Source organism: Toxotes jaculatrix, chromosome 10 (genome assembly GCF_017976425.1).
Source record: "Toxotes jaculatrix isolate fToxJac2 chromosome 10, fToxJac2.pri, whole genome shotgun sequence".
NCBI lineage: Eukaryota > Metazoa > Chordata > Actinopteri > Toxotidae > Toxotes > Toxotes jaculatrix.
In genome coordinates, this window is record NC_054403.1 from 21179375 (window position 1) to 21204841 (window position 25467).

Here is a 25467-nt window from a genome sequence, read left to right on the forward strand (position 1 = left end):
TGTCTTCACGCTGCTATTTACTTCACCACATTACACCGACAAACTTTTTTGACAACTACAGTTACAGGTAGACATTTTAGATATGAAACTTACCGAACTGCCCGGCAGTATAGTCGCTCCGCCTCGACCAGCTATAACAGATGCTTACATTTTAATGTAGCAACAACAATAACTAATTACTTTCTGTAACTGGATATTAACCCTCTGCTTAAGTAACTTTGTACCATTCCAAACCACTTAACGGTTTATTGGTATCTATAGCAACAGTGCTGGCTACAGTTGCTACTTGCTAACGTTTAGCTAAGCTAACTCACCCTTGAAATGACGGACCTGCGAAGGGAATTTGTCAGCTACTTTTATTTTCTTCACAGGTAAGTCTAACATCAACATGTTTCTGATAGGTGAAATGTTTAATATTTAGCTTTTCCTTGAGTTACACAGCGTGGTGTTGCCACTTTCACTACCATACAGGACACGTCGGGACACCTAGCTATTTGGTCAACAGTTAAAACGCCATTCTAAATCAGTTAACATTTTATTAGTAACAGTTGCTATTTGCTAACTGCTTATGAACACAAACTGAAGGCTTATTATGAGATAACCATTTTAACCTGTACAATTTGACTAGCTTTTGATTTAATAAATACAAAAAAAAAAAAAAAAAAACATAGAAAGAACCATAGAATAAATGTGAAATGTTGATGGTAAGAGTTATTTTTATTTATTGATTGATTTATTTTACACTTTAAAATTTAGAAGTTCCCATTCTTTTGCTTGAATAAAGATTGTTCAGCAGTGTGCCCCGTTAAAATAGACATTTTAGTAATTCTTTTGAGTAATCATAATACGTTGTAGGTGTTGATAAACCATTAATAAGTACTTAAGGTTCCACACTAAGTTTGCAGTTATCAATGATACTGTGACTCGGGTTTTTAATCAGCTGCAGTAATGAGTCAGTCACCTGCAATTATAAATGTTAGTAACTCATTACTAAAAGGTTCTACAAACTATCAAGTCTGCAGTTGTAAATGTTAAACTGTGAATTTATTTTGGTCCAGATGTCTTGCAGGCACTTTCCAAAAGATAAGTAGTCAAACAGTCCACTGGAGAGATCTCCCTTATGAATTAAAGAACTAAAAAGACAAGTGAAGTTGCTGGAGGAGCCCAAAAGCTGTTATTATTAATACAATAACTGGCTTATAACTGATACATTAACCAACCACTCCATTAATAAAGCCAATAATAAATTCTTTACAAATGATGCCTTATCAGAAAGTGGTACCGGTGTCTGTCAAGTGTGAAACTGCTCTTCATGGTTAATTAAAAATTATCAACAGGTTAATTCAGAATAAAAAATAAAAGTTAGCTTGTAGCCCTGGATGAAGTATATTTTTTTTATTGACATAAGCAAACACTTTCTTTTGCATACACAGTTGCACGTGCTATTGTAGGAGCTTCTCAACATCACTCCTTGTTACCGGACAGGTCAGCACACAGTTTTCTGGATATTTGCTTCCAGACAAACTTCTCCCACTGATAAGTATTATTGGGAATATGGTGTGAAACTTGATGATGTCTGCCACAGAGTCAAACATCTGAGGAGAAACAAGATGTTCGCAACAGTAAATATAATTGCTGAAGAGAGTACTTGTTCAATTAGCATAATGAATTTTTCCACTCACATCCTTTGATCGTTGTCCTGTTCCCAGGGCGTACTTGCCAGTGCTCTCCATGAACCGAATTTTTACGTTGTAAACCTTCTTTTCATGATATACAACCAATACCAAGGGTTCGCTGTTGGAGTTCATGGAGCAGTCTCGTACCAAAAATGCCCCGTCCTAAGGAATTAAAAAAATAAATAAATAAATTTTAGAGGCACTGGTTTAGAGGTACTGTTTGACATTTTTGGAAATGCACTCATTAGTTTTCATGCTGAGAGTTAGTCTCTGCACCCAGCCAAGAAACTGTTCATCACATGATCCTCTACCTAAAACCACCACATGTTGTTTGGTTTTTGTACATGTTACACAAATAAGATATAACCTGCTGATTAGTTCACAGGATAGCATAGATATAGCTATGAATTTGAGAATGATCTTCTCATTCAACTTCCAGCAAGAAAATGAATCAGCATAATTCCCAAAATGTCAAACTTTAGCTTTAGAAACATTCAGATTTATTTTTAATTATTTATATAGAGTTACCTTGTTCACCAGGTGTAAGGCGTGCTCAGCATCGTTTCGATTGCAAGCCCCAACATACCAGTCTTCTTCACAATAGGTCTGCCAGTAGAGCTCAGTGATCAGTGATCTCACAGCTATAATCACACTTGCATTTGACAGAATATTTTTATGAAGTAGCAGCAAGTTTACCTGTTGAGGCTTTTCCTTTGGAACAAAGTCATGTTGGTTAAAGTCTTCTTTAGTTTGAGGCCACTCATGGTGACGTTTTGATGGCACCCTTGCTTTAAGCAGATGTTAATGTTGACTTATTTAATCAATAGGTGTATAATGACACTGATGATCTGTAACATTACTTACCTAGATTTTGTTGTGGCCTAGAGTAAATAAAGGAGGAAAGAGCATATGTAAATCAAACATGGTGTAAAAAGATATAGCTGTCCTGAATAACCTGAGAAATAAAAGTCTCACCTTATTTCTAGATTATGAGTCTCCAAATCCAAAGAATGTCTTTGATTGGTAAGGGTGGTTGAAACACTTTCTGTAGTCTGTAGATCTAAAAAAAAAACCCCAGCATTACATATTCAGGATTATTACAGCTGTCTAGACATTTTTCAGCAAAATGTTACTTTAACAGTTATTTAGCTCTTACCTATGGCATGTGAACTGAATTCTGACTGTTAAAAGTAATGAAAAGACAATTAGATATGATTACATATGATGAAACATGCCAAGATAGTTAATGAGTCCTTTCTAGTCAGGTTAGTCAAGTTTAATTGTGTGTCATGAAATATATTCAATTACCATGGCTGATAATTTGACTAATTATGCCATTTCATGATTACAGGAGAAGACACAAGACACAGTGAAAATATATGAAACAATAAATAAGTAGCGCATACAGAAGGGAGAGACCCAGTCAACAATAAAATGACAGAAAAACCTGCCACATTCACAAGCTTTTCTTTGCTATGATTGAAATAATACTATGTTTGATTACTTACTCTTTTAGTTGCCTTTTGTTGTTGACTGAAATGAAAAAGAAATACATAAAATCACCATATGCTTTATCAAAGAAAGCGTCCAAGCCTTTCTGTGATTATCTTTCTAACCAGTAGATGGTGTTACTGCTACACTGTGTAAACTGTAAACTGAGAGTGCCTCCCTTCACTTTGTACCATTCACATAGGGCAACGTGCCACATGGGGCCGTAGTCAGCTACTTCAAAATAGAACAACCACAGTGTAGCTGCTCACTTTTAAAAGTGATCCCTACTTGCTTCCTGTTCTGCCACAAATTAGCCTGAAACAGCACTCACTCTCTCCTGCAGGGTTTGCGTACATTCGGTCCAGGCAAGTGATTCACTAACTCCAGGGCAGACGGTGGAGGCGATGGAGAGTGCCTGGAAGAAGACACACTTCAGCAGTAAGTCCATTCATAACCCTCCAATGGATATCTTGAATAGTGGTTGAGTAAATTACCTGTCTGAGTGCTGAGAAAAAAAAGAGAAAAGTGATCACCTGTTTAATGAGTTGCAATCAACACAATCTATAGAGATAAAAATAGTTAACAGTTCACCATGTTGTATGGCACAGGTGTTTACCTGCTCTTCTGGCTGCACAGGTGTGGACCTCTTATCTGTAAAAGCAACATGTTAAGATCTGGGATGTTACTGTTACCCAGACAGATCAGATGTTCTTAGTTAGTTCTGTTCATTTGTGTTACCCAAAATGATCTTTCTTCTGCTGGGCTTCAGATCTCTATTGACAGCAGGCCCTGTGATGTAAAAACAGATTGCAGAAAAGTAGCTATATATTTTGCACATTTACTGATACATGATACTGAAGTACAGTGCTAAGGTACTAAGTACTAAGGTGCTAGTATTTCAAGACTTTGGTTACTGATTACTTGCGTACTTCATACAATATTTTGTTTTTGCAATCACAGGCACACATTAGAAAAAGAGGTTTAGAGACTGTTAAAACTGACTTGAAACCATCAGTTAGCATTATACATGCCTAAATCTATTGAGGTCAGCCGCTGCAACACTTGGTTAAAAACCCTGAGTTTTCCATTTTGGCGATTCCCCTTATCCTCCTGAGACCTGGCAGTTCATTTTTGTCCTCTGTGGGGGACATGAGTCTGAGACCCCAAGGTCAAAATATCGTTTATAGAATCTATCTCAATCGTACTGTCCTTTTAAGTGGACATCCTGGGCTTTCTTGTCATGCCTCAGTTGTGGGGTTGTGGCCAACACAGCAAATGCACTTTCTTTGCAAAGTGGCGGCAATTCCAACCAAGATGAGAGCGCACAGGCTCTTGAGGAGCCTGCTGGCCCAGCACCACGAGCGAAAAGCCTGTGGCCTGTTGCACAGGCAACATGATTCTTTCAACAACAATACTTAAATTGTCATTAAAAAATCAAAAAGGCAAAACCTTTTTTCCTCTGAGTCTCAGGAGGTTATAGACACTCATTTACATTCGTATTTTAACTTATTAAGTATTCTTTCTCGTTGTGATGTTACTTCTTTTTCTTAAATAAGCATAAATCAAGTTTTGTACTTGAGATATAAAAATACATAGCTATCACAAAACCACAGCTTTTGAATTATTTTGGCTAACATGTTAGCAAACAGCCGCCCACTCTCACAACTACTTTTACAGAATGTCTTTACTGCAAAAATAATGGAAAGTTTTGTCACTTTACCTACAGAATGTGGGATGTCTCTGGGTGGACATCTAGGGACGATGTTGGAGTTACCCTTATAATAGTAATAATAAAGTTTATTAAAGGCTTTACAAGGACAAAATGAAACAAAATATTACAAACAGACTTTAGATGTATTTATGTTTAAGTATATATACATAAATGTACTTGCATACATATGCTGCAAGTACTTGAATAAGGTTAGGAAAAGACTCAGACTTAAAGTAAAAAATCCATTATCAGAAGTAGTGTGAAAGAGAAAAAGCAATTTAAAAGAGGTTATTCAAAAGTCTTTTGATAATAATGTGTATAATAAGAAATAATAATGTGTTTTTAGAAGCAATTTTAAAGAAGTTACTGAGTTTACTGAAGGTGCTGAGGGAGTGGAGAGCAGCACACAGCACATTAAGTATAAGTATACATTTATAGTGGAGTAGTAGTTGCAATAGAACATTCATTTAAAGAAAAAAAAAACAGAAACCTTACAGTGGCGAGTGAAGAAAGACTCTGAGCTGATAATGACCTCGGAAGATCCCTGTCTTGAAAGCAAAAGAAACTGTGAGCACCACACTTTCGTCAGCGACAGTAATGATAGTAGTTTCAGTGTTAGTTGCCAGTTTAACACCCTTTGAGTTTGTTTCATTCTTGTAACTAGGTCTTTGCCAGCCCCAGCAGTACACTGCAGCAGCAGACTGTATTGATTACAGAGGGAGAACACTCCAAGTGTGAACAAATTTAAAAGCCACATTCAGTATAAAGTTGTAGACGTGCAGCTGTGAAGCCCCCTGGCTGTGGGCCACAACCATGCAGGAGAGTAAAGGGAGTCTATTCACACTACATGCTTTCCTCTCTCCCCCTTCGGCTCCTGGATAATTGTAATCTCCTGCAGTCTGACTCAGCCAACAGATGGCTCTGGAGACCCACTGGCAGATCATGCTCACTCAGCATGAGCTCTCTTTCAGATCCACACTGCTTTCATTCTCATCACGGTCTGTGGTGGAGATGTTTTTGGTTTTTTTTGCCTGCACTTCATTCAACTTCATTCTAATTATGTTCTTTTCTGAGTAGAGAAGTGAAACCCTCATTGTGTCAGCTAGGGTGCAAACATTAATTTGAACTTTGGACAAGTTTGTGACTTATAGTTATTTTTTTACGGGTTATTTTAGTCTATTTTTCTGTGGTATATTTTTACACATTTAGGGCTGACAAAAATAAGTTAGATGGGGGAGTGACATACATTAAAGGTCAAATTCACTCCCCCAAATGGACAGAATTACTTCTCTAGGTTTCTCAGCCCACTGAGCAACCAAAGCAGCAATTTTGTGGGTTACTGTTGTTCATTCGCTTCTCTTGTCAACAAGCCTATGAGTTACAGTATATACTAAAATATAAAAACATTGAACGCTAATAAAAACACTCCTCAAATCTAATGTAATAAAAACTTATCAAACCACAGAGAAACAAAATTAAAAAAACAAACTAAACTAATTCAACACTCTTGTGTTGAAAAACCCTAACCCTAACTTGTGAAATAAAAGTCAAAGATTAGATGAGCTAATGAAAAAGTGTTTTCTTCTCTACCTGCGTACTCTCTCTCTTCGTTTATTGGCCTCGCTGGAAATATGTGCACATTGAGCATTTCCTCTTGGTCATCCACCACGTCGTACTCATGCTCCACGGGGTTGTTGTAGTTACCACGTCTTTGATTTCTGTTTCTGTCTGTTCTGCCACGATCCTTTGAAGAAAGAAAACATCTTCTTCATACTGGAAATACTACATTTACATCACATTTATTCAATATATGTAATATAATGTACAATCCTACAATATGTCAAAAATGTCTTTAGAAATAATAGCATAGAATGGAAGTGTCACTAAGATTTAGGACAAAAAGAACTGCTTTTGATAATAATCTCATTCTGCCTTCATTGACTTTTTTTTGTAAAAAATGTAAAAAATGTTTTCATCTGCCCTAAAGTAAGGAAATCAGTGAAGCTTGCAATCACTTTTGGGTCTTGCTCTTTACATCACCCAGTACACAGTAATATATTCTGAGACAGCCCTCGTCAAATCCTCTGTGCTTATACAACACCGATAAGCACAGGAAGCTATTATGAGGTGTTGCAACATAACCCACTGCTTGTCTCTCAGGTATTTCCTTTTTAAAGCTTCTCTCTTCACAGTCACAAAAGCTTCAAGATTTACACATTTATAGCCAGTCATAGAAAAAAGTGACAATCTGTGACAAAGTGTTAGTGTTAAATAACAAACATTGTCTATTTCTGTGAATTAATGTGACTGTGTTGGTATTTTTGTGCACCTGTGGTGAAGCTGGAAAAAATGGGTGAGATTAGGGTGAATACATTATCAGTGGGTGCAACAAACATGGTCAAGCAAACTAGCTTCTCTCTTTTAATTTAAAAGCTAAGTGGAAATTGATATTTTTGTCCAGCAGGTGCCCGGTCACCATTAGACATGTGTGCAACACCAAACCTGAGCAAGTGCTTTTAAACGCGTATTTCATCTCTACATTTAGAGACTGCAGATGCAACAGGCACACCCTCACTCTTCAGATGCCTTAAATCTATCAAAAGGGAAGATTTTCATATGCATTCTACAGATATAGTTGACAACACTGTTATGGAATCTTAGTATTACTAGAACCATTGTACTTATCACTTTAAATGTTTGTTCCTAATTTTCATGTGATGATTTTTCCTCATTAAATAGGTAAAGAATTACAAGTATTCAGCACAAAAGGGCTTTATGTAATTTTGAAGCGTCAGTGTGATTTGAGAAATAATACCCAAGAAAACACTTTACACCTCATGTCTTTGCTGTGCTGGATTTCTGACATGCACTTTAAGTTTTCAAAGATTTTCAAAAGTAAATCATAAAACCATCTGAACGCAACAACAGGTTTCTCAAAAAGACAACTAACAACTAACAGTTGTGCAGATTAAAGATGCTTTATCACTATCAAGCATTAGACTCAGAACTGATTGTGCTCTAAAGTAAACTACACACATAATATTCATCACCACAATGAGACCTTTATGTGGACATTCCACCTCTAACAGATGTAGTAACAGTTTATGCAAATAAAAATTAATTAATGTCTGCCAGGTCAGTCACAGTCACTGTAACTCTCTCTCACAAGACGTGAAGAAGTGTGAGCGAATTTGAGAGATGATTATTTTACAGAATAAATTACATTTGAATATTATTTAACACTTTTAGTTTAAGGAGTACTAAAGCAACCAAAAACAACAATTGTAAACTATAGTAAAAATGCTGAGAAGAATCAGAGTCTGCACTGTGTTGTTCTTGCTGTGAATAACAATGACAGAGCAGAAACTCACTCTTTACTCATTTCTGTGCTAAAAGGTAATTATCAGTGGGCTGCAAGCTCACAAAGTTTCCCCTGGGAACATTCATGTGGAACCAGCAGGGAAACACTGTGGATACAGTCGCCATAACTCACCATTATCACAGCAGACTCATGGCTGTTCCTTCTCTCTGCAGCTAACGAGGGGGTGAAACAGAAATGAAAAACATCATTAGTTTGGTGTTATGCTAAAGACTGTGGCCTTCCGCCACAGTTTGTCCTTGGACTTTTCCTCCTCAACAGTTACACAAGCAGAAGAATGAGGTCTTCACAAACAACTACACAGAGTGGATTGTTTTTACATTTCTAACATTCAGTGAAAAAAAAACTATCTCTCGGATTTATAATTTTATTTGTCATATTTGTATAAGGACCTGAGTTGTTAAAAGATCCTTCTGGTGCAGAGAAAGATATTGCTTAAATATCTTAAGTATCTACAACATCTAAAATCTGAATTTAGGTTAACGCTACTGCAGCCATTATGTCAGCCTAACATAAATAATTTAACTTATATAATATTGAAGCATTTTCTTTTACATCTCTGCATAAAATTAATTTTGATAACACTTTATTTTACATGTCTGCTATTTTTTTTATCATTTCTTGAAAGCTTCCTGGAAAGAAACATGCAGTTTGGTGTTGATTACAGGAAAAATAGAGGCAAAGTTATGTTAGTCAGTTCAGTTAGTCGTGTCGTGTAGTTGTGTGTGAGTTGTTATCATTTATTTCTACTCACATTTTCTACTCACATTTTCGTGAAATAAATTGCTCAATTTAAGTTCCAAAGAATATTTATGACTCATTCATTTATTATTGTAAAAATTATTCTTCATTTATGCCGAATTGTATGTTTGTTTTTAGAAATTTTTGCGTGTGCAGCTCACGTTCTCTGTGTGAAAGTATCAAGATTGTGCTAGATTATAGATTAGAAATAACTGGAAGTGTACTAGATGATCACTCTTTATTTTGCCTGTAATTATAACCAAATGATATGGTTCTTTCCAGGAAACATCTAAAGAAATTTTTTGGAAATACATTGGAATTTATGGACCCATAAAATAAAGCATTACCAAAACCATTTATAACACTACAACCATTTATACGACTACTAATAATGACAATGTATTTTTTTCCCACCGAGCTATCTGATATTGCAGTACAATATCCATTTACAGTGAGTACAGCATTAGTAAACTTTTGTATGGTTATGTTTAGACTCTCAGCATTTGGTTAAGGTTGAGAAAAGATCAGATTGTGTTCTGGTTTAATACAGAAAAAGTTCACAGTGACTTCAGACACCATGTTTTTATTTACATTTAAACAAAACCATGATCTTTCCCTAAGCTTAACCAAAGTGCTTTTGATGCCTAAACCTCACCACAGACAGGAATCAGGACGCAAAGCCCAGTCTCTGGTGCAACAGCTGTGTGCTTTGTTCATCTGCCATCCACTCAAGCCACCTCCTGGTGAGTCCAGTGCTGTTAATAAATGTCATTCGTGTAAATACCAAAAGATTATTGCCTCTGAGCATGATCTAGCCAGTGATTAAGTTTGTCAGCAATTTAGTGATTTATAAACATCATTTTTCAGAGACAGGGTTGCAAATTCAGTTAAAGATACAAAGCTGTCAGTTGACTAAAGGAATACTCAGACACAGAAGACCAGTCAAATCAGAGTAGACCAGGAAGTAACAACCTCCTAGTAAATCAGTGAGATGCATACAGAGCAACAGTATCAAATGTTGAATTTAATTCAAGCATATAGCACTTAGTATTCATTAGAAATGTCCCAGGATTCATCTCAGATAACCTTTCTGTAAGGAGAGGAAGCAGTGCTCATTTCTCTGTACAATATTTATCTTAAGGAAGAGAATGAAAACTGACTTATCTATCCAGAAAATTCATTAATTAGCACCCGCAGATGCAAACTATTTCAAATTTGACTTTGACATGTGAAAACATTCTACAAAAAATGTGGATGAAGCTTCAAATGTGGTAATTTAGTAACTCAAAAAAAAAAGAAAAAAAAAAAACAGAAATAATTTCTGATAAGGAATCAACCGAACAAAGGAGGCCCGCTATAATTTAAGTTTCACATTAGCTCTCTGCGATGAGACTGACACATGGGTCACATAACCTCCATTTGTGCAACTTTTGAGCTTTTTAAGACTTAGTATCAACATAAAAAATCATGTTTCCAGGAAAAGGGGCACAAAGGGGAAAAGAAACACAGGGCCAATGCCAATCATTCACTTTTTGATTGACAGGATTTTATCTTTAAATCCCTTTGGCTGTGAAGGAAAACAAAACAGGAAGCAGGAAGGAAACCTGCCCAAAATAGAAGTTAGGACATTTAAGAAAGGCCCAGGGATTGTGAAAATGCCAGCAGACATTACAGGCTACCAACTCACAGTCCCAGAAGGGAGACTCAAACTCAGTATTGGATTTGGCACTGTGGTCCAACACTCAGCAGGGCTGTCTGTCTACTTTGCAGAGCTTACTGGGCCATGGGAAGTGGTGTTGGATGAGACGTATAAAAAGGCAGGAGATTAGATGCATGGAGCTAGCATCTGAGGTTGAGCAGTTAGTCTGGAAAATAAACTTCTGCCCCATGGAAATTGGGTGCAGAGGATTTGTGGCAACTCAAACCATCAGACTGCTTAAGGACTTGTGACCTGGCTTTGCTACAGGCATCAAAAAAGTATCAACTGCAGAGTGAGAGCGAGCTCAGAGAGAAACGATATCAACAGTAGGATTACTGTAGTATAGTGGGATTGTTTTTCTTAAAATATCATTTACTATTGTTGGTGATATTCTTGTTGCTGTTGTTTTCTGGCAGCAGATATTTTATTAAATTAGCTCTATTTTCATTTTGAGTACTAAAATCTGTAGCAAATCATGTGAACATGGTGCACAAGAAGTGCTTGTCTTTGACCTTTTTAATCTTTATCAAGTTAATTTCAGTTATCTCACTTTCACAGGATAGAAGTTTTGTTGGGAAGATGTTAAAACTATTATTTGGTGTGAAAACAAGGTACTTTAAATGTATAATCATTACGTACAACTGTTGATATGAGTTTTGCACTTTATGTGGCAACATCAGCCTGACTGTTTTATTTTACTAAATGTGCTCCTCAGTACCCAGTGCACATACCCAGATTCCATATATGATGAGATGACTGTACATTACAATTTATATATTACTTTAAATCTAAAATTGAACAGCAACTGGAGAATTTTAATCAAAGCGTGATTCTCATCTCTAGCAGAAAATCCTGCCCTTCAAAGCCTGTCTCCTCTTTTCATACATTTCCATCTATTTTTTTACCAGAGACCAGAGTCTTTGCCTCCCTCATCTGCCGTAGTTTTTACACCGTCACAAATACAGCAGTTAAGAAGTTACCTACCTTTTGTGAAGACTTTTACAACAAGAACATCAAAGGGTGTCCAGAAATCCCTGCCTGCTGGTTATACTCCCATACACACAGACAAAAACACCTGGTATGCTTCAAGTCAGACTGTCAGAGTTAAGCAGCCCACTGCAGTAACCTAGAATGACTTCCTGTGTGGTGAACTGGCCTACAGCTTTAGGTCTTCACTCTTCTTTTAGACAGTGGCAGGTTTGTTTTTGGAGGGCTTCGTCTTGTGCATTCTTGGTCTGATTTGTTCTGTTTTCTTGTAGTTGTCAGTGCAGGGCGTGAACAAAATATTTCGACTCATCTTTGTGATACTGGCATATTGTTGTTTAAAAATTTCTGTTGATCGGCATCGATCTCTTTACATGTGAGAAGTCCTTGAAGGTTGTGATCAAAAGCCTCACCCTCAGTGTTTCCTGTGTTAGTTTTTGTATGCAGCCTGCGTGTGAATCTTCATGCAACGGCAGTTCAAAAATTAAAAAATCTAAAACAAAATCAGTTTTGCACCTGAAAACCAGGCCCCAGACTATTTTGTTCAGTACGTCATGGTCAAATGAAACTGCTGATGCTACAGGTATTTCCTGTAGCAAGAAACGTTGACATTTCAACATCTGCTCTGTGAAGTGCAAAAGGAAGCAGGGTGACATTTTCTCTTTTAATAAGATCATCATCTGACTTCATTTGTATACCAAAATAGAAGGTGAACCCAAATTCCAATTTGTGACACAATTTTATTCAAGCTTAACCTTTCAAAGTGACATTTCACTTTAGTGTAATATTTTCATTTTATAGCATAAACACTAAAAGCAGTCTACTTCCAACTTTTTGGTCACATTTTCAGCATTCAGGTGAAGAAATGTTCAAGTTACAACATGGTTTGTTATCATCGGGAATGATGGTTGTATGCTATGCTGGCTTACACTCACATAAAACAAATTCAGACAATGAGAGGCATTAAATTCAATCTATTAGTAGTTGTATAACAGGTCAAATGAGGCAGAAAATCTGCTGAATCATGCAGAGAATATTTTCAGTTGGTCATGAAGCTGGGTTTTATTGGTCCGTGAAGAAGGCACACTGACAGTAGTTAGAGATAAAGAGGTGAGCATTACTCATTCTTATTTAAAACCTTACAGCCAGTCCAGGATATTATACAAGTGATGTTCAGTTTAAAAGCCTCCTTCTGTAACCTTGAAAAAACAGTGACCTCGAAAAATAGAAGCACTGCTCACAACAGCTTCTTCAAGGATAATTAAAACCTTTTTGGTCAAATTGCACAGTTAAAGGAAAATGTTGTTTTATTACAACTTGGGTTTCATTTTCATAGTTCCAGCCATTTGTTCTATCAATTGTAATATTCTAATCAGCAAAGTAATCACTGAGTCATCCAAACGCGCCAATGGCCACACAACAGTTTAGCAACAATAGCTTCCACTTTATGGGACAGAACACTTGTTAATGATGCCTCACAGCACAGAAAAACCTATGTGTGCAGGTAGGTCAAACACTGTGGGTCATTCTTGAAACAGGAAATTCTCTAAAACTGTGAGGGATGTTTAAACAGCAAACTGTTTGCCTCTGTTTCTCTTTAAATAAGTCTTAACGTCACATGTCTTCAACCTGTATGATTAGCTCAGTGCTCATATCCATGTTTTTCCAAGATCTTAGAAATGACTTGTGCATTGCACTCGTGAGTACAATGTAAGCACAACTAATAGAGCCGATGGCCAGAGCAACAAGATGAAACCCAACTTGTAATTAACTTTAGTTTCCCTGTCCATTTTGTTATGGGAGCAAAATTCTATTTTATTGGCTAATAAAGGTGTGTTGGGATAGAATGGAGGATGAATATTTAGATAGGGAGTGCTTGGTTGTCATTAGATATTAATTCATTCCAGGTGGCATAAACGGAGGTGAAGGTGCACAGAAAACATTTTGAGTTGAGCAAAGAATTTGAGGTTATTCTGAGGCTGAATGAATCTACTTTATAAATGTAGAGACAAGAGAAAAAAGGAGAGCAACTGGGAGAAAATAACTAAAAAGAACTGGAGTTCTGCATGAGTTTTGAGATCAGTCAGAGTTGCTACACAAACACACAGTCACCCTGCCGTACACACAGTTGTTGCTAGCTACAGCTGGTACATTGGTTGCTTAGAGGGAATAAACACAAACAGTCCATTCTGTCTGAACACACCTTGAAAATCAGACATTCAAGTGTCAGCTAAAACTCGCTCTCTGTGTATTGCTAATGTTGTGCAATAGTTCTTAGACAACATATACTATAAAGACCATATATAGACTAGGCTGTCTAAGACATAGACTATATATAGACCATATAATCATTCTGAATTTTGTTTGCTCGTGCAGCCAGAGTGCTGTGATCTAAAGTGATGTTCATACTGAAGAAACTCTAGAGTTGACTTGCCTTTGTTTTAAATAGAGCAGTACAGTGACGGAGTATCTTCCTGCCTGCAGTGGGTTGGAGGCCAGGCCTCCCCCAAAAAGCAATGCAGCTGAGCTCAGGCACACAAGGTCAGCCTCTCTCCTGTGGTTTCTTCTGCAATAGTATAGCCTGACTTCCTGTAAAAGATTACCATCTAGCCTCTCATATTCTCACTGATGCTTATCTTTTCAGCCACAAACGCCAGCTCCTCGAACATCTCTACACCTTGGCCCCCAGCGACAGCCCCATCAGCCTGTCAATCTTGCAGCTCATTCTGTGTCCTCAACCCCCCCTTGTCCTTCTCCCAGCAGCCAAAAAAATGAACCCCCCTCCCCTCCTCTGTCCTGGACCTGCCACTAAGAAATAAGATCCAGAGTCACAGCCTGGGGGGTGAAGAACACAGAGGTTGAATATGGGAGACGTGTGTGCATGTGAGGGTGTGCGTGCCAAAAATTTCAGGATTTTCAAAGGTTAATATAAACCAACTTCTTCATGCTTTTATGGGCATCTTACTGAAGTTAAAGTCAGAATGTTGAATTCCAACTCCATGGGAAGGTTGCATGTGCTCTCAATTACTAACCGCATCAAGTACAAGATTATGATGTATGAACAGCTGCTTGGGTATTATCGGGAAGCCCCTTTGTACACAGAACAACCACAGAGTTACAGTAAATGTGGCTGGACATTTTCTATAAAATGATTACTTAACTTTCAGAGATGATCTTTTAGACACTTGTGTCACCCTTTCAGTCATCTCCCAGCATGCACCACAAGCATGCGTGTATAAAAGTAAGCACCCTGACTCAGGAGGGTGGTGGGGTTGGGGGAGTGTGGGCAGTGGTGGTTCTACATTAAATTAATCCCTGGGCCAGACCCCCTCCTGAGACATGCTTGACCTCAGGTATGAGTTGATCAACTTTAGCTTTGAAAAGCTCCTCTCTTCTTGAGCCACAGTGACTGGCAGAGTAAGTGCAATCCTGAGAGCAAAAAACAAAACTGTGCAGGAATTATAGGCCTGTATTTATAACATGAATTAAGGGTGTGTTATTTGGAAGAAAGTCGAGGTGACTTTAGCCCACTAATTTCATTATTGTTCTATAGAGTGAACCCCCCCTTGTCCATTCCATGTGGGAGAGACCCATTCACAGTGCACAGCCTTTTCACTCAGGGTTTTCCCGGCCACGCCCCCAGCCGAGGCCTGGGCTCTCTGCATCTCTCCCATTCACTCAACTTAGACCAACATACATACATACATAAAAACCCACTTTCTGCATGTAGGTCCCTGTAATGTAAAAATCTGCAGGGCTCTGTCTTAATCCAAAGCTGTGCATATGAACCTGCTATGTTTCAGCCCTGGATCAAATAACATTATTTCATCAACCACCACAATAACTGACTGTCAATGAGAAAATCTGCTCAAAAGAATTAGCTCAGTCTTATTGATGCTTGATGCCTGTTTTTACTTCTACAGCTTTCACGCAAATCGCCTTGATGATTAGGACATCTTCCAGTTTCTGTGGAGGGTTTCAGATGCTGTTTGACCATACCCCCGATGAAGCATATGCAACTTTTATCATTCCTTTGTTAGACTCATTGTTATAGAAAACATGATAAAGGCAGGTAATAGCCTTTATGTAATTTCAGGTCGTTTTGTTTTTATCTTGAAGGTGGCCTGACATCTGAAACCAAACTTATACCTTTGCGTACAGGTGAAACTATGGATACTCTTGTCTTGGCTCATTTAGGGACTGACGGTTTTATTTATTGTATGCTTAGGTGCAGATGAATCCTGTAGTTGTCTTTTCTAATCTACAGTATATAAGAGAAGAATGAGATAATGTCATACAGCCAGATAGATAAGATCTGAGAGAGGGAGACGGCAGGTAGTCTGGCCAGTCTGGCTATCTCTCCGATGAGAGTGTGATTCAGCAGCGTGAATAATTAAAGCTGGGAGCAGTGATAGAAATCTGTAGACGCCAGGCTCGGATAATACTGGATGGATATCAGGGGCCTTTGGTGCAGGGAGGTGGTGGCTGAGACGACATTAGTCACTCTCCCTGTGCCCCAGGCAGCCGTCAGGGCACTGAGCTGAAGGTCAGGAGATGATGGATGGACAGAGACCGGTGGTGGCTCACCGCTAAAGTTGACTAGAAAACGAATGTCCTGTACATGAAATATTATCCTCATGGAGGAAGGTACCTGATCTGATACTGCAGCAACGTGTCATGGCTTTGTGAACTTTGTGAAGAGCTGTGGTCCATCAGCCTGAAATGCAGTTTGTGACAAGGAGGGGTGGAAAGAAAGATTTTTTTCTCTCTTTTTATTAGCAGAGGAAGCGTGTAGTTGATGTTTAGCCACATCAGAACACTTTCAGATTCTCAAGAATTTCCTAAATAACTCATTTGCCATTTTACTAAGTGTATTTAATTCTTCATTTTTCTTTGTTTATTATTTATAATTTTTTTATTCCCCCGACCCCAAATATCACCATTGTTTCTCTCGTCAGGTTGGTTGACCTAAATGTCTTTCAAGACAGACACTAACTCAGCCATGTGCGTGAATGTCTGGGGGAGGATGTGTTGTTTTTGAGAACTAGTCCTCTGCAAACAGCTTCTCACTGGTAAAAATAGGTAAAAATTTAAATTCATATTGTTTGTCTTGAACATGATGCTGTCTAAGAATAGACCATGGGCAGATATAACACCATGCAAAAGTTGTACTGAAACAAGCCTCTGTATGAACCCAACCACAAAAGCACGTCCTCCTCCCTGAGCATTAGTATGATTGTACTGCAGGTCTCTCTCTCAGTCCTCTCCATACACTGCTCCATTCATTATAATGGTTTGTTGGCAGAGCCTTCATGATGACAAGGAGCCCCATATTCAGGTCAGCTCGCAGCCAGAATGTTTCCTTGATTATTCCTTATTTATCCCAGTCATTCCCCCCTACTGTGTTGTGGAGTCTCTGGAAGATGTGTGTCTGAATGAGAGGAGCCAGGGCTAATGAGCTGAGAGCTAGCCTGCTGATTGTTAGCAAGCTAGTAGCTGTGCTTCACCCCAGCCAGAAGGCACATTCAAATCATCAGCAGCCCAACATCATGTCCCACTTTGATGATCTCAGGGGATCATCAAAGTGGGACATGAATTCTTGTACCAAATTCTATAACTGTCCATCCAATTGTTGTAAAGACACTTCACTCAAATTCACAACTGTCAACCCAGTGGTGGCATCAAAAGAGAAATGAGGGGATCACCAAAATAACCTGGTGACCATGAATGTCAAAATTTCATGACAATCCATCCACCAGTTGTTGAGATATTTCAAGCTGGACCAAAGCTACGATTTTGACCTTGAGCCTTCTCCACACTGCCATGAATAAAATTCTGGTGGAGAAACACTGCATTCTTTTACATGTATTATTTATACATGGGCTCAAATTTTAACATATTGACTCTAAAAAATACTACAATCATCTTGTGAAAAACTGTAAGCTGTGTAATATTCAGCTGTAGGATATAAAGTCTCCCAAGTTTTCTAAATCCCCTAAGGGCATGACCTCAGCATTCTCAGTGTTATGTATAAAAAGGGGCTAAACTCCCAAAATGGCTGGTCAAATGTGGATATGAACATTCTCAATTTTTTGTTTAATTTCAAAATCCAATATGCTGTACAGAACCAAAACAATGAAAAATGTGTTACTAATCCTTACAGACTGTAAGTCTGTAAGGATTAGTATTAGGATCTCGATTCTTTTGCATTTTTGATGCAACCAGGAATTTTTCTGAATTTCTGTCCATTGCTGACTGATAACACTTTATTTTACAGGTCTGTTATTTCCTTCATTTTTGAAAGTTTCCTGGAAAGAACTGTGTAGTTTGGTGCTAATTACAGGAAGAATAGAGACAAAGTTCGGATATTCCTATTAAATTTAGTTTAATTAGTTATGTTGAGCTTATTATAGCCCCCCAGATGAATTTTAATGAAAGAAATGGCTTTATTTAAATCCCAAACAGAATATATTAATCATTCATTTATAACTGGAAATGTTATTCTTCATTTAAACTGAACTGTGTTTGTTTGAAGACACATTTCACAGGTTCAGCCTGTAGCTCATTTGCCTAAAAGCCTCAAGGTTGTGCTAGCTTGGCCTTTAGAAATACCTCGAAGTGTACCAGCTCATCACTCATACATAATTACCAAATTGTATGTTTTTTTCCAAGAGGCTTTATTTTATTTGAATTTATAAACCTATAGAATAAAGCGTTACCATGATACTTTATTAATTATATAGTTAGATGTATGCTATGTTACAAAGATATTAAAAAGATATTTTAAAACGTAGCCTATGTATATTGTGAGTAAGATTCAACAGAATTTGTTGCAGAATTTTTGGATTTTGTCATTCAAATTTACCATCTGAAAAATCAAGACAAAAAAAAAACATTCACTAAGAACATCTTGATATAATTTCCTATGTTAAACATGCATCTATGCTACAGAAAGTCCAACTGAAAAAAAACGTTTTTCCAGGAATCTGAGCTCATGTGTTCATTTAGTGTTGATGTGGTGCACCTGGCAAACAGCTGAACATTTCTCATCAGTGCTCCACCTGCCTGTGGTGAGAAGCGTTGATACCATCAGTATGTGCTCTCTGTGAAAGTAAAACAAGTAAACACAGTTTTTCATAATTACAAAGCATCTGAGTTTGCGCATCCGAGTTTTTGCGTTTTGAGTTTTTCCTGCTCCTGATGATCAGGCCAGTGCCTTGCATGTTAGCTTGCTGCCATCTGTGTGTGTGTGTGTGCATGCGTGCGTGCGTTTGTGTGTGTGTGTGTGTGAATGAGATGAAAAATTGTAAAGCACTTTGCAGCAATATGTAAAAAATACAGTCCCTTTCAGCAATAATTCAGTACAAATCCGATACAACTGCCCAGGAGCCCCAAAAACCCCCGGGTTACTTATTACCATGTGGGTCTACATAATTTAATTAATTGCAATTGCAATATCAGGTATTACAGGTAATCCATCCTCTATCTTGTGGGGAACCCAATGGGGTTGTATTTGTTATTTTTGACTCAAACATGTTGAATTTACCGTCATAGAAAACTGAGAAAGCAATATTCAGTAGCTAATATTCCCATTTGTGAGGATGGACCAAGAGAATTTTAGGTATGTTTGCTTAAAAATGACTTAACTGATTTAGTTAGTCAGTTATCAAACTTGCTGAAAATTAATTTTTTGTCAGTTCGCTAATCAGTTCATCAGCTCAGCAGTACTGGTAGACTGGGGAAATAATGAAACTACCATGTACTGTGGAGGTCAGAAGTGGCCCAACAACAAGTTATTGCCCACACAGACACACACAGACACAGACACACACACACACTTACAGTGCTCTAGCAATTCCAAATGAGCAACAGTGGGACCAGGAATAATGGATGAGCAGCAGCATGGTCAAGTCTAATTAATGTAACCTCTCAACCATTGAATCCTGATCCTTACTTTCCTGGTCACCTCTGGTCTGGTCACGTGTAACAGTCTGTTGGGGGAGCAGGCATCAGTCTCCCGGTGCTGCTGCAGATCAGCAGGTATACAGTTCAGGGCCTCGCCCTGGCTGTGGCCTCCAGTAAATGTGGCTCTGCATCACCTCAGACACAATCCATCCCCATTAACTGAGAGCAGGAGGAGCCTATTTCATCCTCATTGCCTACAGAGTCCGACAGCCACTCCATTCATATTATCCACAGATCTCAATGTGTGCCCTGCACACAAGGTTCAAGTGGTTTAAAGGACATGACAGGGCAGGGAGTGGAAGTTAATTGACTGTGTGATGACTGTAATGATTTGATCAAGCCCAGAGAGTGAAAACCATCATGGTATCCCGTGACTAGATGCATGATAATATACAGTTAAAAGTACAGTAATAATGTTGAGGATATAATATTAATGAAGTAAAATATGATAAAGCCTTTCTGGGTTATTTCTCAGTCATGTTGAGGCTTTTTCAAACCCAGCACTAGTGATTATTACTAACCTGATAGTACTACTACTAATAGATCATGTGACTTTCTAACCTTAGATGCACCACATGTCCAAGAAAGACAATTTATTTCTAAGGTCTTTACAACATACAACCATTTACAAGGTCAAAAGGGGGGAACTTTTTTCATATTTATTCATATTTTTATGTTACTACAGTTATTGTGGTCTATTCTGTGTATTCTGTACACAAACGTCCATTGCATGTCATGAAGTGCACAAAGCTTGTGCGTCCTGTTGCTCTTGTTTCATTCCTCTTTAAAGAGTATTTTGGATCGAAGGTGTGCAGATCCCTCATTTGCATTGAGGGTGTGCAGACAGAATTAGCTGTACTTGCAATTGGAAATTTTTGGGACTTACAAAGAAGTAACATTCCAAAAACCTTGACACTAAGATTTTAGATGAAAAAAGACGATGCACACACCCTCTAAATGCCATTTTGAATAGTTTTCTGCAGTGTTGAATTCTGAATTGTGTAATTGAATCATGCTTTATCATACTATTAAGGTCTAACGGTCTTTTATGAGATAGTAGGATCAGACCTGTTTTAAGGATGAGGTTTTGCATTATTCATATATTTTTCTCTTTGTTAAAAATCCCATGAAAAACCAAAACTAACAATGTGTAATTATGTCTCAGTAATATTTTTCCCTACCAAGGGAGATCTCATCTCCAGTCCATTTGTTCCTGCTGTAGACAAAAATCTTTTAAAATGAGTCACTAATTCATCCATTAAATCTTTTAAAAATGTTAAATGATTCCTAACACAGCAGGTCGCTGTGGTTTTCAGCAAGCGTTACTCTGGGAAGGAATAGGAGGAAATAGAACATTTGTCAGGACCTATTTTCAGCTGCGGATCAACACAGATTTGATGCTCTTATGGCCATCTCCCGCAGTAGGGCAGCTATTATGAGTTTGACACAATAAACTGGCGCTCATATTTATCGTTATGAAGGAACATGTCACCCAGAGCAACGCTGTGGCTCATTAATGTGATTTTAATAGTTTTTGGAAAACAATGGAGCGCTATGGTAGAGAAAATTTTGTTATATCAGGCTATAGATGCATAGTTTCAATCAATTCATTGCTGATTGCTGATTGGGATTTATTACATAGTGTTACCATATCTGTTAAATAAAGGATTAAGTAGCCAACTAACAATAAAAAAAAAAAAACTCCTCTTAAAACTTGAAAAATGGTTTACTTACAGGATTTGTTTTTCTGAGAAACTGAGAGCAACTTCCTTTTCCTGTGGCATTTGTCATGTTCAGTGCAGATTTATTTAGCTCAAATACAAATGTATTTCCGTATCACTGCAGCAACAGTATAAAAGGATCCGTATTTAATTATCTGAGCTGTGGTTTTCTTCTGCAGCATGCTGAAGGTTGATGCTGTGTACTCATCCTGCTTGTTTATCTAAGTTTCTTTGTGCATTTCGTGGTATATTTGGTACGACTGATTGTGGGTTGTCGTAGTTCACAGAGGCGGTATCAGGAAATATGAAATCATGGTTAGTGAAGATCCCTTTTCATGGTGGTGTTCAAAATACCTCTCAAACTCTGAAATTGAATGTGAGTATGCTTGATTTAGAAATCAATATTTGACTCCTATAAATGTGAACCTCTGGGTTATTTTCTATTTAACCTGTGGAACCACTGTATGTTAAGCACTTACATGATGTGTTACAGAAGTTAGAATTAATTAGTGTAATGGCAAAGGAAGGTGTTATATCAAAGCCACTTACTATTGTCAGTGAGCTGTTTTCTTTTTTTGGCAGTCACCACTTGGTGGTGCCAGTAATCACACATCTTTCATTTCCCTGGTTTACTCAGTACAAATATGCAGCAACATTTAATGACTAGATTTTAAAGTGTACTCTCCATATTGTGTATAGTTTAATTTAGTGTATAACAATAGTATGGGTGTTCTCTCTTTGAAGAAGGGTAAAATCTAAAAAACATAGAATAAAATGAGGCATCTCCGTTGTTAAAGTAGTGCTTTATTTTTATTGTAGTCTCAATTTGATAAGAAACAGTGATGGTCCAAGGGGATTCAGTTCCAAACAATAAAACATTTTATTAGCAGAGTTTTACCTACAAACTTTATGCAAAAAGTCTTTGAAAGAGCAGCTGTGAGACTCCTTCACCTAAAGGATAGATACCATCTTTATAATTTCCTTTTAACAACAGCAAAGAGGAGACAAATATTCTGAAAACAACTGTGTAGCATTGCAGTCAATTAGCACTCACACTGTATATAAGACTATTATTGTTAATGTAGTGTTGCACTTTATTACCAACAGACCAGCCAGAAAGCACAACTTGTTATGATTTAAAGTATGGATTTTCAGACCTAGACTTTTGGAGTAAGATAAATGAAGAGGAATTACTGAAACGATAGTGGGGAATCGAGGCAGAATGAGCAGGGATGTAGCTGGCTTAGGCAGAGGGCAGGAGGGTGGTGAGGAATGGCAGGGCTGGCTGTGCAGGATGGATGAATGAGGGAGAATGGCGTGGGCAGGCTGCGGGTAGCAGGTGGTAGTGAGTTGGAGAGCAAGCAGACAGGCAAGCGAGTAGTGATCCTGGAGCACTGGAAAAGAGATAACCATTTGGTAGGGATACAACACAAGTAAACAACTCACTAAGAACAGTAGAGAAGCCTGAAGTATGATGATGATGGTGAAGAGTTAGGGAAGAGCTGGAGAGATATACTGCAGCATTAGGAGCTTGATGGAAGGCAGGTGTGTGTAATCATCATGAAACCAGGAGCCAGGAGAGTCAGGGAAGGAGCACCATGCCCACGACACACACACACAAAGAGAAACAGACAGTGGAGCACAGGAGACACAAAGGAAGGGGGAACACAAGGAAACATGAGGGGAAAACTAGAGCTACAGCTACAGCCATGACACTTTGGGTGTTGGATTTTAGGCAAACCCCCTTCTGTGTCATGACTGAGCGGTCCAGTGTTGGATAGATACACAAGCATACACACACACACAGAAAACAACGGCTGGCCTCAAAAACACGGAGAGAATTTGTCAGCTTTGAAGGCAGTACTATATTTCAGGTCTAGTGCCTCTAAATCGGAAAGGTCGCAGTGTTACAGATATTTTGTTCACTGAAGCCCCTCGTGGTGCAATTTAACTACTCTGAGCTAAGCACGGAAAAAACGAATGCCCTGACCTGTCTAATTTTATTATCAGGTCACCAACCACAACTCTTAATTTAAACAGTTGAGCATTTTACTATGAATGCAGGATTTTCTTTTGTAACAAATAGGTTTACCTGGAATCCTTCTCTGTTTTTCTCAGATGTGATTATTGGAATCAGCATTGCAGAACAAAATCAGTTTTAGAGATGACAGTTTTTGGCTACACGAGTAAATGTGGGTTTCCTGAACATACATACATAAAAGACTGAAGCTAGTTATACACTAATCAAACATTTTATTAGGAACACCTGTACCTGAATGGTAAGAAAACAAAAAGCATCCAGTGAGCAGCAGTTCTAGGGACAGAAACGTCATATTTAGCGTACAGACAGAGAGTGGTATCGATCTTCTCATCTAATTATCAGCAAGAAAGCAAACAGAAATACTTCACAAAGTGTATATAAATACAAGACGTTAATATTCCATAATATGATAACACCCTCATATTAGACTGACAAATCTGCTCAGTATAGGGGCCTGTAGCAGGACATGTAAAGACTCAAAAGTTTACCAACTATCAAGCTTGATCAAGCTTATGTCTCAAAGCTATTTTTGGTCACATACAGTACAGATAGACTACTACTCTCTGTCTCTCTGGATAGGTATCACCTTGAGGGTAGCAAACAATAGGATTGATCAAGCTATATCGAGGATATAGCTTTAAGCCCCATCTTCCCCGAGGGAAATACTTCAGTAAAGAGGATAGAGAAAAGGGAGGGAAAATATATGGACCAAAACAAAAAAGGAGGGAGAAAGGAGATGCTAAATGTGCATCACAGTCTCTTTAAAAGGAATCTGTGTCCCATCCGATAACAAAACCACAACTGGGTATTTTATGTATTGCTTTATTGTGTGTAAAAATGCTCAAATTAAACTGAGGTCTCTTTCTTTGAAGGGTTCTCAGTGTAGCAGCCCATTCACACGATTTGAAAAACAGCATCCAGATTTGAAAAACATTAGGTTCCTGCATCTTACTGTACCTCTTTCCTGGATTAATGGTTGATTAGTGTCCTAACTGATCCTCCAAGGACTTAAGGAGAAGTGCAGCAACAGGGCAGCAATAAAGCACATTTGCAGTGTTACAGTGGCTTCATCTACACATGACAAGCTGAAGAAGAGGAGTTTTTGAAGCTGTCTGCATAGTAAAGTTTTCCATGCAAAAGCCTGTCCTACATATTCGAAACAGCTCTGAGCAAGGCGATGAAATTATTACATCAAACTAAGACATCAGTGTGGTCTTATTCTTATTTCTGCTTGTATATGAGGGAAGGAACTTTACTTAAAGCAAGAGTTCAGCATTTTGGAAAATACACTTATTTGCTTTCTTGCAGTTTGTTGGAGGAGAAAGTCAATACCACTGTCATGTCTGTACATTTAACATGAAGCCCCAGAAAGCAACCAGTTAGTTTAGCTTAGCATAAAGACTTGGCACAGGGGGACACAGCTAGCCTTGCTCTGTCCAAAGGTTAAAAAAAAATCGGTAACACTTTAGAATAACAATCCTTTATAAGACATTTATAAACTATTAGTAGATATTAGTAGATAGTTAACAAATACAAAATAAACAAAACAGGTTTCAGGTATCCTAATGCCACTGTCCCCCACAGCTGTGCTGTCGGCCAAGAAATTGCACACCCAGACCAAGGAAAAAGATGATCCTAGAATCCTAAAAAATAGAGGAGTTGACCAAAGCGAAGGAGGCCTTGTTGGCAGAACAAACAAACATTTTTTAATCTGTATTAACAGTTTTTTGAATGTGAAGGCTGTTGAAAAGCACTTCAGTGTTGTTGCTATATGTTGTTTCATTGCACATTGGTTGCTGTGTTTGTTTTAACAAAATGTTTTATACTCTTATACTCTGTACTATTACTACTATTACTACTACTACTACTCTGTATTCTGTCACTGTTTGATGTCACAAGGAAGGATGGATCCCAAAGTTGTCTACAACATTTATTACATGTGATGAAAAAGTCTACAAATGATGAATAAATAATATATAAACAAGTTGACACAGCATTTTTCATAATATCTAAATCATATATAAATGTTCAACTTTAGTTATAAATGGTTTTATAATAA

General features: G+C 37.9%; 1 protein-coding gene across 1 annotated transcript; it reads right to left on the reverse strand.

Annotated features, from left to right (window-relative positions):
- Nucleotides 1-1151: 1151 nt before the first annotated feature.
- Nucleotides 1152-12130, reverse strand: LOC121188977 (cytokine-dependent hematopoietic cell linker). Its single transcript, XM_041048947.1, has 17 exons — nt 11682-12130; nt 8372-8412; nt 6469-6622; nt 5374-5426; nt 4888-4942; nt 3906-3956; nt 3784-3818; nt 3662-3672; nt 3499-3582; nt 3185-3209; nt 2833-2857; nt 2652-2736; nt 2541-2557; nt 2373-2464; nt 2205-2282; nt 1683-1838; nt 1152-1595 (listed from the first exon to the last, which is right to left on the reverse strand). Exons 2-17 carry the CDS (start codon nt 8372-8374, stop codon nt 1443-1445), a joined length of 1077 nt encoding a protein of 358 aa, XP_040904881.1. The 5' UTR covers nt 8375-8412; nt 11682-12130; the 3' UTR covers nt 1152-1442.
- Nucleotides 12131-25467: the final 13337 nt, after the last annotated feature.